At 48.3% G+C, this 16,837-nt stretch overlaps 2 protein-coding genes across 4 annotated transcripts; one reads left to right on the top strand and one right to left on the bottom strand.

The window, feature by feature from the left end:
• Nucleotides 1-1,279: 1,279 nt before the first annotated feature.
• KLHL10 (kelch like family member 10) lies at nt 1,280-7,100 on the bottom strand. 2 transcript variants are annotated; one of them, XM_029212678.1, is made up of 5 exons: nt 6,817-7,100; nt 3,857-4,346; nt 2,375-2,992; nt 1,928-2,077; nt 1,280-1,709 (listed from the first exon to the last, which is right to left on the bottom strand). In XM_029212678.1, the coding sequence occupies exons 1-5, from the start codon at nt 6,828-6,830 to the stop codon at nt 1,335-1,337; spliced, it is 1,647 nt and encodes a 548-aa protein (XP_029068511.1). In that variant the 5' UTR covers nt 6,831-7,100; the 3' UTR covers nt 1,280-1,334. The 2 variants fall into 2 exon arrangements, with proteins under 2 accessions (XP_029068511.1, XP_029068510.1); XM_029212677.1 differs by having other exon boundaries at nt 1,301-1,709; nt 6,755-7,094.
• A 664-nt stretch (nt 7,101-7,764) lies between these two features.
• On the top strand, nt 7,765-15,487 carry NT5C3B (5'-nucleotidase, cytosolic IIIB). Of its 2 annotated transcripts, XM_029213397.1 has the most exons (9): nt 7,765-7,842; nt 8,066-8,164; nt 8,749-8,818; nt 8,901-8,947; nt 11,207-11,292; nt 11,859-11,948; nt 12,930-13,092; nt 13,941-14,141; nt 14,990-15,473. In XM_029213397.1, the coding sequence occupies exons 1-9, from the start codon at nt 7,831-7,833 to the stop codon at nt 15,122-15,124; spliced, it is 903 nt and encodes a 300-aa protein (XP_029069230.1). In that variant the 5' UTR covers nt 7,765-7,830; the 3' UTR covers nt 15,125-15,473. The 2 variants fall into 2 exon arrangements, with proteins under 2 accessions (XP_029069230.1, XP_029069231.1); XM_029213398.1 differs by lacking the exons at nt 7,765-7,842; nt 8,066-8,164 and adding an exon at nt 7,861-8,065 and having other exon boundaries at nt 14,990-15,487.
• The last annotated feature ends 1,350 nt before the right edge of the window (nt 15,488-16,837 follow it).

Here is a 16,837-nt window from a genome sequence, read left to right as displayed (position 1 = left end):
ATTTTGTATTGTATTTCTGGGACCAAAAAAATTTTGAAATCTTTTTTTATGTAGGACAGAAGTTTGAAGAGATAGAAAGATAGTGTTTATGGCAGATTTCTGTTCTTCTGTATATTAAACTCCTCAGGCTGCTGGTAAGGCAGTTTCTAGGGCACACTTTTTTTCCGTCTTTATGTTTCTTGCTAGTGTAGACGTGGTATGTGTAAATACTTCATTCTCTGCTTCATAATTCTAATATGAACACTATACTATTGGTAGACACATAAGCTGAATTGTATATTTTAGTTACTTGGCCTAATCGAGCATAACCAAAGGGAGGTTTTTTTGTACTTGCCTCAAACTAAGTGTATCGGCCACATTTCACATCTTTTCCAAATATGTAGAATTGTGAAGCAAGTTCTCTGCCTACACTAGAAACATAGGGTGTGTATAGGTTGTCATTTAAGTGTAGAATATTTGGAGAAACAATTCAGTCTCTCCTTTTTTTAAACTGTTAAACATTCTGTCACAGTTCATCACTCCAGTTTGTTACTTTCTTGAGAATAGTCCATTTTTGTTTTTGTTACAATGCTTACTATTATAATATGTTTTGGTCATTGGAAACAAAACAGCTCATAGTCGTGATGTAATACAATAACATAATCGTCATTTTGCTTCAAGGAATTTAATTAGATAGCCAAATAACCACTCTTTGTTGATTACCTTTGTAGGGCTTTTGTCTTACTCTCCATGACCATTACTGGAAATGTCTGACAGTGAAGCACATACAATAGAGCGCTTGTTAACTTAATCCTCCTGCATAATGCACTCCTGAAAAGTAGTGCTTGCTACATGGTTGAAGATCTTATGATCCATGTGCTGGGGCTCTTTGAGTTATTTGTAAAATAAATATTTAGTTCCAGTTGATATAGTGAGTTTTCTGGGCTGACAGTATCAAGCCCCTATCTACTGCAAGTATAATCTTGACTGCCCCCCCCCCTTAAGTCAGAGGAGATGTAGAATTTAGGACACCTTGAGACATTACATTGTAAAATAGCTTGTTTTATGTTCCTAAAGCTATCTTGTTCTGTGTTATAGCTACTAATCATCTCAATGTAAGTTTTAAATAAATGTATTTCTTTAGAGCTGATTTGCACTGTGATTTTTCCTTCTTAACTCTGCACCATTGAATATAATTGCTTTCTTCCTCCCCTCTTATTCCCTTCAGTCATGCAACCCTTGGCTCCCTTAAGTTGGACATTTTCCAATACTCTTACAAGTTTAAACACTGCATTTATTTAAAAGAAAGAATTCTTATTGCTTGCTTAGACTTTTTATTAGCTAAATGAAGAGGCTCATACAGGTAGGGTACTTGTCGAGGCGGAATGCCTTACTTCATCACGCAGTGCTGATCCTGTGAAGTTGCCTCGTCTAGCTGCGTATTCCTCAACATTGGCCAGCCCTGGTACCACACAGCAGCTCAGAGCACTGCGGTATATACTCATGTCATGAGCATCATACCACTCTTCGGTCTTTTCATCATAGCACTCAACATTAAAGGTGGTGGTAAAGCCATTAAAGCCACCCGCCACAAACAAGAGGTCGTCTACCACCCCGATACCAAAATTGCTACGAGGAGTAAACATGGTGGGGATTGTGCGCCAGATGTTAGCCGCTGGGCTGTAGACTTCTGCACTCCTAAGTCGATTAGCTCCATCAAAGCCGCCTACCTGTGGACAGCAGAGGAAACACAGCTGGCTGCTAACCATCGCTTCTGTTTGTTGAGGATGCCCTCTTCGGGGCTTGGCGGGGGACCAGTGATGTCATACCTCCCTCTTCCGCTATCTTCCATGGAAAGAAGCTTTCAGATTCTTCCCAGTGGTAGTGTAAACCTATTTGCTAATAGGAAATCTAGGGCTATAATTTTTGTTGTACAAAAGGAACTCACCGCATATACGTGTTCTCCATAAGCAATTACGCCTATTCCACTCCTCCTGCTTCTCATGGGTGCTATGACTGTCCACTGATTACTCTCAGCGTTGTACACTTCTGCCGTTGACAGGCATTCATTTCCGTTAAACCCGCCACATATGTAGACCTGTGTGAAGAGAGTTCCAAGATTATTAAAACTGGGGAGTAGAAAGAAAGGGTGTGTATATGGTGGTGGCTGGGGGCAGGGGACACTTCTGATGCCAGTCTTCAGTCTGAGTTTCTTTTTTCCACATGTGCATGCATCGCGTTTTAATAAGTAAAATCAGAAAAGATAGTCATTTGATGAAGGAGTTAGTATTTGCAAAGTGAACGCTGCCAATACTGCCACTTCTGTTTTCCATCCATTATTTCCAGGCCTGTTTGCTTTCACATCTCCTAACCCCAGCTTCCCCCGGGGTCTTACCTTTCCATGGAGTGTTGTGGCACTCGCATCACTCCTCTGTTCATGCATGGGGGCAATGAGTGTCCATTGGTTGGTCTCTGGCTCATAACGTTCAGCAGTGTTGAGACGCACATAGCCATCAAATCCTCCCATGGCATAAATAAAATTACCGAGGACTGTCACGCTGACATAGCAACGCTTGGAGTGCATCGGGGATACCTGCTGCCATGTTTTCTTGACTGGGTTAAAACGCTTGACACTATTGAAATAGTCTATACTATCGAACCCCCCAATGATATAAACATAGCCTTTCAAATAAGCTGTCCCGTGGTAGGCACGAGGACTCTCTTCCTCACAAGTGACATTCAGCCATCTGTCTGCCCGAGCATCATATGCCTCAATGGTATTGGTGGGGCTCCCACCACTCCAGCCACCAATTGCAAATAGGATGGCGTAGGGCAGGCGGGGCCTGGTGAGTGGGTTGGTGAAGTCAGAATTAGAAGATCCGTTCATGTTTAGGTCATACATGGCCTTCAGTGCATTAATGATGACTGGCTTGCATTCCTCGCTGTCTTTGACATAGTCATTCATCTTAACATTGGTCATGAAGTATTCAGCATGCATTAGACCCAGGCGAACCTAAGAAGGAAATAGAGAAAGTCATTCAGATGAGGTATGGTGTCTGGAAAACCCATGTCCTTAAGCCCGCAGTTTTACAGTCTCCTCTGAACGCAGTAGGGCCATGTTTTGTTTTGTTTTTGTAATTTACAGCTCACAGTTTAAATATCTGTGTTTTGGAGGTGGTATACATTGGATGCTGAGAATGAGCGAGATAGAAGCCACCTCAAATGGTCACAGAGCTAGTCCATTCCTTGGCCCCTGGACAGGACTATTAGACCAGAAAAGGCTGTGGTCATTGTTCAGTAATTGGATATCTATGTCTCTATATGTAAAATAACATGAATTAGCACCAAATGGATACAATTGAGTGCAATACTCATGATCTGGTTTCTTGTCCAACTCCTGTTTTGGTTGGTTGGGGAAACTCACAGAAGGAAAGGGGTGAGAGGAAGACCCTTTAGAATTCTTTTGAAGGCCTGCCCTCTCCTTCCCCCACTACCAGGGAGGATCTTGGTCAAAGAGAATATAACTGGAGCAGAAGGAACTAGCAATGTCAAGGGCAAAGAAAATTGCAAAATTCCAGAGAATAGCAGGGGATGCCTTCTGTAGATGTACATATGTAAGTATATGTAAGTATAACTACAGCCTCGGAATCTGTCAAACATCTGAGTATGGCTCTTGGGACAATCCCTCTGGGATAAATGAATCAAAAGTGAGCAATTAAGGGAATTCTCTGGCAGTCCAGTGGTTAGGACTCCGAGCTTCCACTGCAGGGGCATGGGTTCGATCCCCGGTTGTGGAACTAAGATCCCACAAACCATGTGGCACAGGCAAAAAAAAAAAAAAGCAATTAAGCATCCCACAAAAGAATAACTAAACGACCTTGGGAAGCAAGACTGAAATATGCTGCTTCCTATTTTGGGGGTCATAAGAAGTCCATTTTACAATGGCCTCAAATACAGCATCTTCTTGTTTGACGTTGAGCTCATCTTTCTCAATGATATCCTTAAGTTCAGTGACTGAGAGCTCTAAAAACTCTTCTGAGACTTTCACCATCTCCTCAAAGTTGTGCAGTATGAACGTGTAGGTCTTCCGCCGCAGCTCAGGGCAGTAGATGTAGTCTGTGAACTTGCAGATGCCGATACAATTATCCAAACACAGCTCCGACTCGAGGAACTCACAGCAAGCCCTGACAATACCCATGATGTTAAATTGGTCTGCAGCAACCAGCAGGTTCTCCATGTTGTCTGGTGTGATGGGGACGGTCCGGGTGTACGCATATTCGATAATTAGCTTCATCATGTCGGGGGTAATGCCAGGGATGTTGTATACCTTCTTTTCAATGTTGTTCCAGCCACTTGTAAACAAAGCTCTGGAAGAAAGAAAGAAACTAGCAGTCACTGAAATATTTCTCTCTAGTTTGCCATGTTCCCTACCCCCGCCACCTTCTCTTGTTGTGGAAAATCTGGACATTTTCCAAATAGTGTGCACGATCAGTGAATTGGAAATAAATTGGCGTGAGGAAGCGGGGGGAGGAGGGTAGGTTTTATACAGTGGTCAAGAGAACCTTTCCAAGAACTTTGACTTTGGTCACTTTTATTCCTATCTTCATGATAAGTAGGCCTTTTCCCATTTGGTGGATGGAGAAACTGGTATCTACAGCTGGGAGTAAGACCCAGGTCTTTTTCTGTCTCAGCCCATTGCCCACCAAATTCTATCTTAATTAAGGAAATTAAACTTGAGCAAATACGCTTTTAAAACAAGTATTATTGGGCTTCCCTGGTGGCTCAGTGGTTGAGAGTCCGCCTGCCGATTGGGGGGACACGGGTTCGTGCCCCGGTCTGGGAAGATCCCACATGCCGCCGAGCGGCTGGGCCCGTGAGCCATGGCCACTGAGCCTGCGCGTCCGGAGCCTGTGCTCCGCAACGGGAGAGGCCGCACCAGTGAGAGGCCCGCGTACCGCAAAAAAACAAAACAAAAAAAAACCAAGTATTGTTCAATCAACACATATCCAGAATCTGATCGCTTCTCACCTCTCTCATTGCTACCTTCTTGGTGTGAGCCACCACCGCTCTTGCCTAGATTATTGGAAGTAAACCTCCCAACTGATCTCTCTGCTTCTGCTTTTGACACCTCCAGAGTTTATAGTCTTATCCCAGACACCAGCATGATCCTTATGAGTTTATGCTCCTCTTCCGCTCAGAACCTTCCACTGACTTCCCTTGTTACTCAGAGTAAAATACAAAGTCCTTACCAGGGACTACAAAAGACCTCTGAGATCTGGACCATGAATACCTCTCTAACCATATTTCCTCTCACCTTCCTCCTCACCTTGCTCCAGCCCTGCTGGCCTTGCTTTCCTTGAATACACCAGAGATGCTTCCATCTGTGCACTTTGCTTTGTACTCTGCCTGGAAGGCTCCCCCAAGATCTCCGTTATTTCCCAAGACCGCAGCCCCTTGAAGTCTTTGCTCAAATGTCACTTTGTCAGCAAAGTGATAATCCTATTTAAAATTACCACTGACCACTCTCTGTCTTCCTTTTTTTCCCTAGCACTTATGACCTAATATGTATTCTATTTATTAAATGCCTGTTCCCCCTACTGGAAGGTAAACTTTACGAGAACAGGAATGTTTATACATTGTTTTATTTCCAGTACCTGTCACAAAATAGGCACTCAATAAATACTTATTGAATGAGTAAAATGACTACTCTTCCACAACAACTTATTGGGTCCCTACTATGTAGCTAGGTACTTCTCTAGGTGTTGCAGAGGACAGAAGTCCCTGCCCTAATATATTTTTCCTTCCTTTCTCTAGGAAGTTTAAGGGAATGTGGGCTCAGAGGTCAAATTCTCTAGAGAAGAGGTCTGAAAACCTACAGCCTCTCGGCCAAATTCAGGCCAACTCTTGTTTTTGTACTGCACGCGAGCTAAGAATATTTTTTACATTTTTAAATGGGGAAAAAATTCTTTTCTTTTCTTTTGGGGGAAAAATATTTTGTGACACCTGGAAATTAAATTCAAATTTCGGTATTCATAAATAATTTTATTGGAACACAGCCATGCCCTTTCATTTAGTATTGTCTATGGCTGCTTTCCTACTAAAAGCAGAGTGGAGTAGTTGTGACAGAGACTGTATGGCCTGCAAAGCTTAAAATAGTCACTATTTGGTCTTTTTGTATACCCTGCTCTAGGTCTAGATGAGTGAGAATTTTTAGCAACGGGTGGCACGCACTTATCATATCTTCATTGGAACCGAGTACTCAAATATTTTCAGCTCATGAACAAAATAGGTCTTTTACTTCCTGGGTTCCAATAGTTTTGGCTCAAACTCCTTTTTTCTTCTGAAAAATATTTCCTTGGTTCTTTCCCCTCATCCCCCTTCCCACCCTCTCAGTCCTTGTTAATTTGTCACCCACTATTTGAGATAGTCTCAGATAGGGGCTTAAGGGGTGGCTGAAGTGGCACTGTCATCTAGGTTTAAGTAGGAAACCCACTACAGGTGTCCAACCTTCCCAAAGGTTGGTTTGGGTGAAAATCAAAGAAAAAAAGCATCTGGCCCACCAATAGTTGGTTGAAATCTAGTTGAAAATGAGACAGAAGAGGCTCTGGCCCTAGCTGTGCCTCTTCAGAAGACAAAGGAGCCGGTCTACAGGAGCCCAGGGCTTTGACAGTGTCCCTAAACTTAAGATAATGGGCTGGGAGATATGAAATGAACCAAAATGTCTCAGAATGAGCCCCATTCCCCCTTTTGGCTTAGTCCAGCAACCCTGTTATACCTGAAGTAGGAACTGCAGCTACAGAGGATGTTCTTGTGGGCATTGAACTCAAAACCATTGACCTTGATGACCACATCACAGAGCTTGCCCTCTAGCCTAAGCTCGTTGAAGATCTCACAGGTCATCGCACTCATCTTCCTCTCCATGTGAGGCTGGTGGAAACCTGTGGAGGCCGCCGCGCTCTCCATCTCCATGGCACCCTGGGACAAGTGGAGCCAGGCTGCTCTCCTAGGGTGTCGGGGAGGATTGTAGGGGCCCTTTAGCCAGCTGTCACTCCTTCTTCCTACTACACCTTTCACATAGGGCCCAGCAGGCAGCCCAAGTTCCAGAATCCTGGGCCCGCTGTGACATCACTCTCAGGATTGTGATCTCAGGCTCTGGAACTCTCTCCTGTCCCTGTCCTCATTCCTCCCCGCCGCCCACCTCCCCCATGGCATCACTCAGGCTGAAGACCACCCCACATCTTCCGCAACCAACCAGGAGCAGGACGTGACCACTAACATCACATAAGACTTTTGATTCACTCTAGCTCCTGCTGCCCACTTCCGGTGCTCAGTTTGGCGTCTCTGTAGCAACCATCTACCTTCTTCCGCAGCTTGGCCCTTGGCTCCCGAGACACGGAGTTCAAGGAAACCGAGTCAGAGGAGGCAGAAGGGAGAAGTAAAGCTGATGGGTTTTCATTCTGGCCCAGATGTCCAGGGCCCTCCTGCCCTCTGGACTGAGTCACTCATCTTCTGTGATGAGGAGCGAGGCCCGTGAAGGAAGCAACTTCTGGATCTTCAACAGAACTCACTTATGGCTCCTTCACACCCCCTCCCATCTGCGGCCTTTTGGTCATGCAAACCTTAAGCCTGGAAACGTCCATTCCGGTTAGGGTTTTTGTTCTAAAAAGAGTGGCACCCACCCACGTAACCCCAGCCTCTTGGGACACTCCCCGTTCCCCCCCCCACCCCCCGCCCCGGACCCGTTCCCCATCCCCGCACCTCACCCCCACCCCGCCCCGCGGAAGCGACGCCTGCGCAGTGGGGCCGCGGGGCGGTCGTTGTGCCCACGCCGCCAACAGGCCGGCGAGCGCCATGGCGGAGGAGGTGAGGCGGGAGGAGGAGACCGGCGTGGGGCGGGCCCCGAACCCCCGGGCGCTCCGAGACCCCCACCGGGCCGCCTGGGCCTCGCCGCGCCACTGCGGCCCGTAGGCGCCCAGGCCCGGCCGGAGCCCCCGCTCGTCCCCCGCGCCCCCGGCCCGGCCTCGCCGGCCTCCCCTTGGGCGCAGCGCCGTGCCGGGGTCAGCGGTTCTCTCGGGTCTCGGGACAGGTGAGCACCCTGATGAAGGCCACGGTTCTGATGCGGCAGCCCGGGCGGGTGCAGGAGATCGTGGGCGCCCTCCGCAAGGGCGGGGGAGACCGCTTACAGGTACCGCGGGGGGGGGGGGGGGGCTGGGGATGTGGCCTGCCCAGTGCGCCTTCCCGCTTTGCTGCGGACACCGGCAAGCATGCCTTCAGCCCCTAGAAATGGCCGGCTGCCCGAGGGCAAGCCTGTTTTGCCTTGGGGGAGAGCCCACCTGCCCAGAAACCTAGATTTCAAATTTCTCAGTAAGGTCGTGCTGTAGACAGAACGCACCCCACACCAGGCCTCCGGGTCTTGTCCTCACTAGCCGAGGTTGGTGGGCTCCCCAAGAAGGCGCAGATGTGTAGATGGGCCAAAAGGTGGGGGCATCTTACGAAGGACCAGGGCATTGAGATGGGTGCTATTGACAGAGTGGAAGGGGTCCTGATTCTGCAGTCCCCACCCCCATCCTCAGAGAGGCTGGGTCTTCTCTGGGTTAGCACAGGTACTAACTAGGATTAGTTGTTCCTTCGGCGCTTCCTGACTGCCCCCAGGGCTTTGCCCGCAGACGGGCACTGAGCTGTTTGGACTTCCATAATCATCCTCCCTGGCTGGCACAGGGCCACCCTGGAAGGAGCCTGTCTAGGCTTCATCTCTCTTTTGCATTTTAGGTCATTTCTGATTTTGACATGACCTTGAGCAGGTTTGCATATAATGGAAAGCAATGCCCTTCTTCTTACAGTAAGTCACATACTAGCTTTATTGGGCTGCACGGGACGATGGCTTATAAGGGGCAAGTAAAAGGAGTTCTGTGTTTTTGCAGACATTCTGGATAACAGCAAGATCATCAGTGAGGAGTGCCGGAAAGAGGTGGGTTACTCCCTTCTTTGCTCAGAAATGGCTATCATATACGACTTCCGGTGGTTCTTGGTTAGGACCAAAGATTCCAGGGTTGAGACCTTAGAAGATGAATTTTTTTAAAAATTGTTGTTATGCTCAGGTGGACCTAGTCTTAATACACTGAAACAGCTTTTCCTTATTGGCCAAGACACGTGATGATAGATGGTTGGAATATGCTTACTGCTATCTGTAGAACTTAATAGGAGACTGCGATGTTTGCTGTTTAAGCCTCCCACAACTCCGAGAGGTGGCTAGAATCGTTACTGTCTTCATATAGCAGATGGGAAAACAGAGGCTTGGAGAGGTTTGAGCAACTTACCCGAGGTCATACAGCAAGATGCAGAGCTTGGTTTTCCCATAGATCTGATTCTGTTCCCGAACTCTTTCCTCTAGATTATGTTCTTTCCTTGATAGTATAAATTTTCTTGGTAAGGCAGCAGGTACCAAGAAAGACTTCTGAATTAATGTCTGTGTATGAAACTCCCGTTTCCATAAGATGCATACAGATACTGTAAAGCAATCCCTGTAGCCTTGGAGTTCATTTTACTTCGCTACGCGTTCTTCCCATCAGTGTCCTCTTTGCCAGAGCAGAGCTGTGCTAGTCCCTCGTTTCTCTGCAGGTTGCTGAGCTCTTTCTGCTAAATAGCTATATCATTTAGTTCCACTTGATTATGAAGTTCACCAAATTGGTTACTAGGTGGTCTGTTGGTCTGCCATATTGGTCAGATCTTCTAATACTCTGTCATGATTACTGGTTATTAAGATGGACAGCGAATTATAGACAGCTCTTCTGTTTCTACACCTGTCTCTCTGGTGATGCCACTTGCAGCTTAAGGTAGATTCTGGCTCCACCACTGATTACCTTTGGCAGGTCACTTTTTTTGGTTCCTCACATCCCTGATCATAGCAGCTTCCAGAGAGCTACATCCACAAATAAGACAATAGGTTTGGATGCCCTCTCTAGGATAAAGAAGCTAGAGAACATTAAGATTTGTGGCGTTGATGGGTTCCTGAAGAAATTAACAGAGCAAAATTTATGTAAGAAATCTTTTTTCTTTTTAAAAATTTATATTCTGGGGGCTTCCCTGGTGGCGCAGTGGTTCAGAATCTGCCTGCCAATGCAGGGGACACGAGTTCGAGCCCTGGTCTGGGAGGATCCCACATGCCGCGGAGCAACTAGGCCCGTGTGCCACAGCTACTGAGCCTGCGCGTCTGGAGCCTGTGCTCCGCAACGAGAGAGGCAGTGATAGTGAGAGGCCCACCCACCGCTATGAAGAGTGGCCCCTGCTTGCCGCAACTAGAGAAAGCCCTCGCACAGAAACGAAGACCCAACACAGCCAAAAATAAAATAAATAAATTAAAAAAAAAAAAGAAATGTATATTCTGTTGAATTCTGTTATACTTTCAGAAAAATGTTCTCACACTCAAGGAAACATTGAGAATCTTAACACATTTTAGGAGCTTTCTGTCTCTGTCACTCTTTGTATTTAACCCTCTTTTGGACTGATGGTCAGGGACTCCATTTGATCTCATAATATTCCAAGACCATGCACGTATTAAAATTTTTTACTCAGTCAATTCTCATTTTTATTGGGCACTGTTACTGACTGAGCCCATGTGACACATGATCCCTGAAGCAGCCTCCCTAGATTGTGGAAGGTCCTGGCATGTGGAAGGTGACCTTAGCCAGAGGAGGTGCACAGAGATGCTCCCCGTGAGGTTGTCCACCTGACGTTGGCAGTGCGATGGAGTTATCCCCTAACATGCTGTGTCCCAAGCTCCAGTCTTCTAGTTCACTTGAATGATTTTTGCCAGATCTGTGTAAATTACCCTGCCTTTAAAGATCTGAATGCATTTAACTTGCAAAAGAAAGGAGCAATCTTTATGAAAGCATGAGTGCGCTATTCTAGTTTTCTTTTTTTCCGACATACATTAAAATGAATCCCAAACCACTAAAATGAAAAGTGTTTTTATCCATGTACGCCCCCCGCCAAAGTTATCTTGCCTACCACCTGAGAGAATGTACCACATTTTGGGAAATACAGCGTTAAATCAGTTCTTACTGATTAAGCGGGAGTGCAGAGGGATGGCCGGCTCTGCAGCTCCAGTCACTCCCTTACCTGGAGTTGCATCTTCTAGGTGACTTTTTTCTCATGCTGGACTGTAGGACTCTGCTGGGGAAAACTTGATGTGGACTAAACGGCTTTTCTCTTCATTTCGATGTCACAGCTCAAAGCGCTCCTCCACCACTATTACCCAATTGAGATTGACCCACACCGGACCATCAAAGAGAAGTTACCTGACATGGTGGAATGGTAAGTGATGGTGGTGGTGAAATGCCCCTGGCCCTCACGATGCTTGGTCTGGACGGGGGCGTATTTTTCCTGAGCTTTGGTCAGATGCAGGCTCCTTTACCTTACTGAATGCTTAACTGAAGGCCACAAGCGCAGCTGCTAGAACAAATTGTCCAGATAAAGCCAGGCTACGTGTGGCTACTGCTAGAGTAGAGGGCTCACCAAGTATCCTTGGAATGAGTTAGAAGCCCCTTAGTTTGGGGCAATAAGTGCTTTGGGGCAATAACCCTCCTAAGGAAACCAGTATCACTGGGCAAAGCCCCAGCTCTCCATAGAGTGGGGTCACAGAGGAAGGGATTCAGAAGAGCTTTGACATCAGCAGCAACTTGCCCAGCTCTTGTGTTGCTGCTGTGTTGCTGTCTCACCCTCTTCCTTTAGGGACAAGCAGGGTCCTTCAGGAAATGGCTCTGGGGAAAAGGATGAGGCCTCCGCTGTCAGTACTTCCAGAGGAGACTCGGCCCTGAGATGGGAAAGGTCACTTTACTTAGTGGTTTGAATTTGGGGTTTCGTGGGGTGTCTGTTTCCAGGTGGACCAAAGCGCATGAGCTCCTGTGCCAGCAGAAGATTCAGAAGTTTCAGATAGCCCAGGTGGTGAGAGAGTCCAACGCAATGCTTAGGTGAGCTGCCTGCTCTGGAAAATGTTTCCGCCAGACTGTTTGCGATGGGTTTGGTCACAAAAGAGAGGCTGGGAAGAATCGAAGAGGAGTCAGTTGCTGGGAGAGTCAGAAGCGATCTAGCACCATGAGTAGATGACGTGGAGAAGGTCTTGCTTTTCCTCTCTGGACACAGCCAGAGAATTTTCTATCCTTGGGTGTGTCCTAGGATGCAGTCTGCTGGTAGTGGATGTGGTGTGAATATGACCAGGGCTCCATCTCCTAGAGCAAACAGCGTCTAGCTCATTCTTCCCAATGATAAAAAGACTTTTGGGGTCCCCATGGTGACTGGTGTTCTTTATCCAGACGTGGGAGTTGGCTGACCTAGGGCCCTTGATCATCCGTGGCCTTCACAGTGCAGCTGTCTGCTGGAGCGTTCTTTACTGGAGGAGGGATGAGGGCACGTAGAGGAAGGAGTCAGCACGGGTGCCTTCCCTCAAGGATTGTGTGTCCTGATTGGCGAGAGAGGCTAGCTCGTGGAAAGCCAGGAGAGTAGACACGTGCAGACCCAGTAAGTGCCTGGGTGGGTTGGAGGTGTTCCCCAGTGAAGCTGCCTCAGGATAGCTGCCTGGTTGTATTTTGCTCAGGCAAAATAATACACAAACAAACAAACAAACAAACAAAAAATGTGGTTATATGGTGTATATGAAGTTCAGGGGCAGGGAGAGCAAATCAATGGTGATGTGAAGTCAAAATGGGGGCGATGGCATCGACTGGGAAGGAACATGAGGGAATCTTGACCTGATTAGTAAGTACATGTGTGTGAACATATGTAAATATTAACTGAGCTGAACACTTAAGGTTAGTTCACTCTAATAATTTACTGTATGTATTTTATACCACAATTTAAAATGTTTTTTAAAAATGTTAAAGATGTAACCCAAATAGAAAATAAAGAACAGTCGCAGAGGCAGTGCCATTTCAGAACCGTTCATGTCACTTCAGGGATGGATACAAGACGTTCTTCAACACCCTCTCCCAGAACAGCGTTCCCCTTTTCATCTTCTCCGCGGGCGTTGGGGATATCCTGGAAGAAATCATGCGGCAGAGGAAAGTGTTCCACCCGAACATCCACATCGTCTCTAACTACATGGAGTTTGATGAAGATGTGAGCTGGGGCTGGAAGAGGCGTGGGGACCGCCAGCCAGGGTGTTTCACCCTAAATGTTAACCCTGATGGGGGAGGGGGGAGGGAAGGCATGCCAGCTTCTTTGCCCTCAGCAGTTATTTATTTATTAGTGCCAGCTAAAGACAGTCGCTTTTGAAGGACCCACTCTTGGGTGTTTGGCTGACAGTCGACTCCGCCAGGGAGGACTGAGTTTAGGGCTCAGCCAGGCCCCGTGTCACTGTCATGGCTCGTGTGCCATCCTAGGTACTCAAGGGCTTGGACTTGGACTTGTTTTTCTTGAGCCAGAGGTGGGCTGCTCTGACTCACCCGTGTTCTGACTTCTTCCCCTTAAAACCAAGGCTGGAATTTTCATCCCTTTGACCTGTGGTTAGGGTGTGGCCCACAGCTGAGGTTAGCGCACATGTAGCCGGGCAGCGCTTGTATCACGGGCTTCATGCTTTCACCAGAGTAGGTGATCAACAATATTTGATGGTTCCTGTTAATTTAAACCAGGGGTTGTAAACTTTTTCTGTGAAAGACCAGGTAGTAAGTATCTCGGGCTTTGCGGGCAATATGATCTCTGTCGCAACTACTCTGTCACACTAAAAAGCGCCGGTAGACAAGATGTAAACAAATGGACCTGGCTGTGTTCCAGCAAAGCAATTTACAAAAATAGGCCAAATCTAGTCCACGGGCCTTAGCTTGCTGACCCCTAGTTGGATCACAATGAAATTTTGGCATTATCTGTGGCTTTCAGGATTCCCTTTCCTCTGTGGCAGAGACAGTGGAACACTGGTCCTGAATGGGTCTTTGTAGTCCTTCTGTCTGTCTCTTGTCTTGATTATTTAGGGCTTCCTAAAGGGATTCAAGGGCCAGCTCATACACACCTACAACAAGAACAGCTCCGTGTGCGAGAACTCTGGTTACTTCGAGCAGCTTCAGGGCAAAACCAACATCCTCCTGCTGGGAGACTCCATGGGGGACCTCACTATGGCTGATGGGGTTCCTGGCGTGGAGAACATTCTCAAGATTGGCTTCCTAAATGACAAGGTAGGTAGGAGACCCGGGTTCTTCATGGCCGGCTTCTCCTTCATTCCTGTTAACGAGTGCTTATTGAACACCTTCTGTGGGCTAGACCCTGTGTGAAGTATGAGAGGCACAGAGGTCAGACACAAGCCATAGTCTCATAGGAAACAAAAGAAATACCCAGTGGTTACAGCTGTGCACGAAGCACACGGCGTGACCCAGAGGTCAGAGCACGTCATCAGAGCCCACACTTACCGAGTGCCGCGCGCATTAACCCAGTTCATCTGTACAGTCATACTCTGAGGTAGTGACTGTTATACCCAGTTTACAAATGAGGAAACTGAGGCAAGGGGGTTAAGTAACTTGCCCAAGGTGACATAGTTTAGAAAGTGGTTGGGCTGATTACCGGTCCTCCTAAATCATACCAGTAAGGCATGATTGAGATGGGAGATGTTGGTATTCAGGATGTGGGTTTATAATTTAGAGAAGGAAAGCATAGGAGCAGACCAGAGGTTAACAGGGGTGAAAACATAAGGTCACAGAGGGGCACAGTATGGCATCAGGCTAGAAGGCCTCCAGTTCTCACCCTCAGCCAGCAGGTGCTGAAGCCTCGTGAAGATTCGATCCAGGTAGATTGGAGGTAACGTCTGATAGTTTTTGTTTCTAATCGTTGTGATGGTCCTTTTGGCACTGACCCAAGGGTTAATTGTGGCAGCCTGCATCCATGGCCATCTGTGTCTCCAAAGGGCAGGTCCCGGTAACCTTGAACTCCTCCCGGGGAGTCGCAGCTTGAATGCCCTCTTCCCCAGCCCCGGGTGGGCAACGTGGAGGGCAGGGCGCTGGGGGACTCTCGGTCTCTGCTCCCCCGGCAGGTGGAGGAGCGGCGGGAGCGCTACATGGACTCGTATGACATCGTGCTGGAGAAGGATGAGACGCTGGACGTGGTCAACGGGCTGCTGCAGCACGTCCTGCGGCAGAGGGACTGGACAGAGATGCAGGGCTCCTGAGGGCGGCCGGGGTCAGGCCCCGCGGGCTGTGGTGCAGACGGGCTTCACCGGAAGGCTACTCTGCTCTGAGCACTGCTCCTGCCTGTGCTGCAGAGAAGAGTCCGGGCGGCCGGGAGCTGCTGGCCCACGCCCCTCCCTCCCCCTTCCCCCGGCTTCGTGGTTTGTGTTCTCCAGAGCCTTGAGGGAGCCCTGCCAGCCCAGAGGGCAGCAAAAGCCATTCCAGATGAACTGTGGACCTACACAGTGTTAGCACTTTAGGAATCATTTGGTCCTGGGAATCTTTTTTCCAGTATTTTTTAACATGGGAAGCTGCTCTTCAAACAAATCTAATATGTGAAACAGATCAAAATAAAAAAAGGAAAACACAGAGCTGTTCCGATTGGGGTGGGGCAGAGCCTGTACCTCCTGGTTCTGGAGGCTCAGGAACCTCCGAGAAGCTGCTAGAGCTCCATGGAACACAGTTTGAAAACCCCTGAATTAGCCCAGGAGACTCTGAGCACAGCGAGCACAGCCTAGTGTGTCTGTGGGCATCACGGTGGGCAGGCAGGGTTGGAAGGGTGTGTTTCTGACCTGGAATGGTTTGACTTGATTCTCATTGCAGCCGTTAAACTTGAAATTCAGCTGGGATCAGCTGAATCTGGCCGGCCCTGTATGCAGAGCCCCCTCTTTATGGGTCCCTAAAGTGATCCATATGAGTGTGGATTTTCACTGGGGCCCTTGGCTCCTGTCCTTCCTCCTCCTCCACGGCCACTAAAGTGCATGACTTAAGGGCGGTTGAGTCGGGACCTGAAGGGAGCCGGTGCTCAGGGTAGTCAGATTCATTCCCTCATCCGCCTGCCTGGTGGCTGGTAAGCTGTGTTTGTCTGCAGCTCAGCGGGGAAAGTGATGGGAGTGTTGACTGAGGGCCAGCTGTGTGCACCCAGGTGCTGCAGGTGCCGCTTCATCCTCACAGGGATCCTGCAGGAGGTATGGGTCCACTTAGAAAGGACCAGTCCTTTGCCCAAAGGCCAGAGCTGGGAGCTCAAGCTGGGGTTGCAGTGTTTCCGACAGAGCCAGCCTTCTCTTCTGCATCACGCTGCCTCCACACAGACTTAGTTCAGGCTGTCCTGTTAGGCTTGGGGGAGGGTGGTTATCATCTGAGGCTGTCACCTCTGTCGACCCCGAGGTGCTTTCTGTGCTTTGGGACCAGGGAGTATCAGACGCTGGCGACCGTGGGGAGCAGCTCCGTCTCTCGGGGGATCTTGGGCAAGAGCTCGGTGCTTGTGGGGGCAGTTTGGGGTGTGAATCCAGTCATTTTCTCTCCCAAGCATCCCCCCCACCCCACCTCCTTGGATGGCTTGGGTCATCTCTGTCGCACAGGCCAGAGTCCAGCCAGGCAGGTGAGGGCAGATGGCCTGATTAGTGGCTGAAGCAACTCCTTCCTCAAGACACCAGAGGTTTGAACTCCATTACCTTTCTTTCTGGCAGGAGGGAGAAGCACCAGGCAGGTGGTAACAGCTGGCGGCCAGGAGCAGGGAGAGGTGGGAACATCGCCATATTAGAAACGATCTGTGTGAAAGGGGAATCTGACCTGTGTGGTTTAATTTAACCCTTGAGCTTTGCATGTTGTGTTTGAGTTCAGGGAACTTGTTTTTCCATTCAACTGGGACCCTTAGGAGATCAGGATCATGTCTCCAGGCCTCCCCTGCAGGCCTCTCTCTGTGGACACTTACC

Source organism: Monodon monoceros, unplaced genomic scaffold, assembly GCF_005190385.1.
Source record: "Monodon monoceros isolate NGI ecotype Baffin Bay Population unplaced genomic scaffold, NGI_Narwhal_1 Super_Scaffold_9, whole genome shotgun sequence".
NCBI classification, from domain to species: Eukaryota; Metazoa; Chordata; class Mammalia; order Artiodactyla; family Monodontidae; genus Monodon; species Monodon monoceros.
Note: the sequence above shows the minus strand (reverse complement) of the source record. Positions and strands in the feature narration are given on the sequence as shown.

Excerpts from the sequence above, each read along its gene's own strand:
- KLHL10 (XM_029212677.1), bottom strand. The coding sequence starts at position 6,948 with ATGGAGATGGAGAGCGCGGCGGCCTCCACAGGTTTCCACCAGCCTCAC. Across the intron at positions 2,993-3,856 it reads TTTCAGTCTTGCTTCCCAAG|GTTCGCCTGGGTCTAATGCA; the intron begins GTCGTTTAGTTA and ends TTTCCTTCTTAG. Across the intron at positions 1,710-1,927 it reads ATGGAGAACACGTATATGCG|GTAGGCGGCTTTGATGGAGC; the intron begins GTGAGTTCCTTT and ends TGCTGTCCACAG.
- NT5C3B (XM_029213397.1), top strand. Across the intron at positions 8,948-11,206 it reads GTGAGGAGTGCCGGAAAGAG|CTCAAAGCGCTCCTCCACCA; the intron begins GTGGGTTACTCC and ends TCGATGTCACAG. Across the intron at positions 11,293-11,858 it reads TTACCTGACATGGTGGAATG|GTGGACCAAAGCGCATGAGC; the intron begins GTAAGTGATGGT and ends GTCTGTTTCCAG.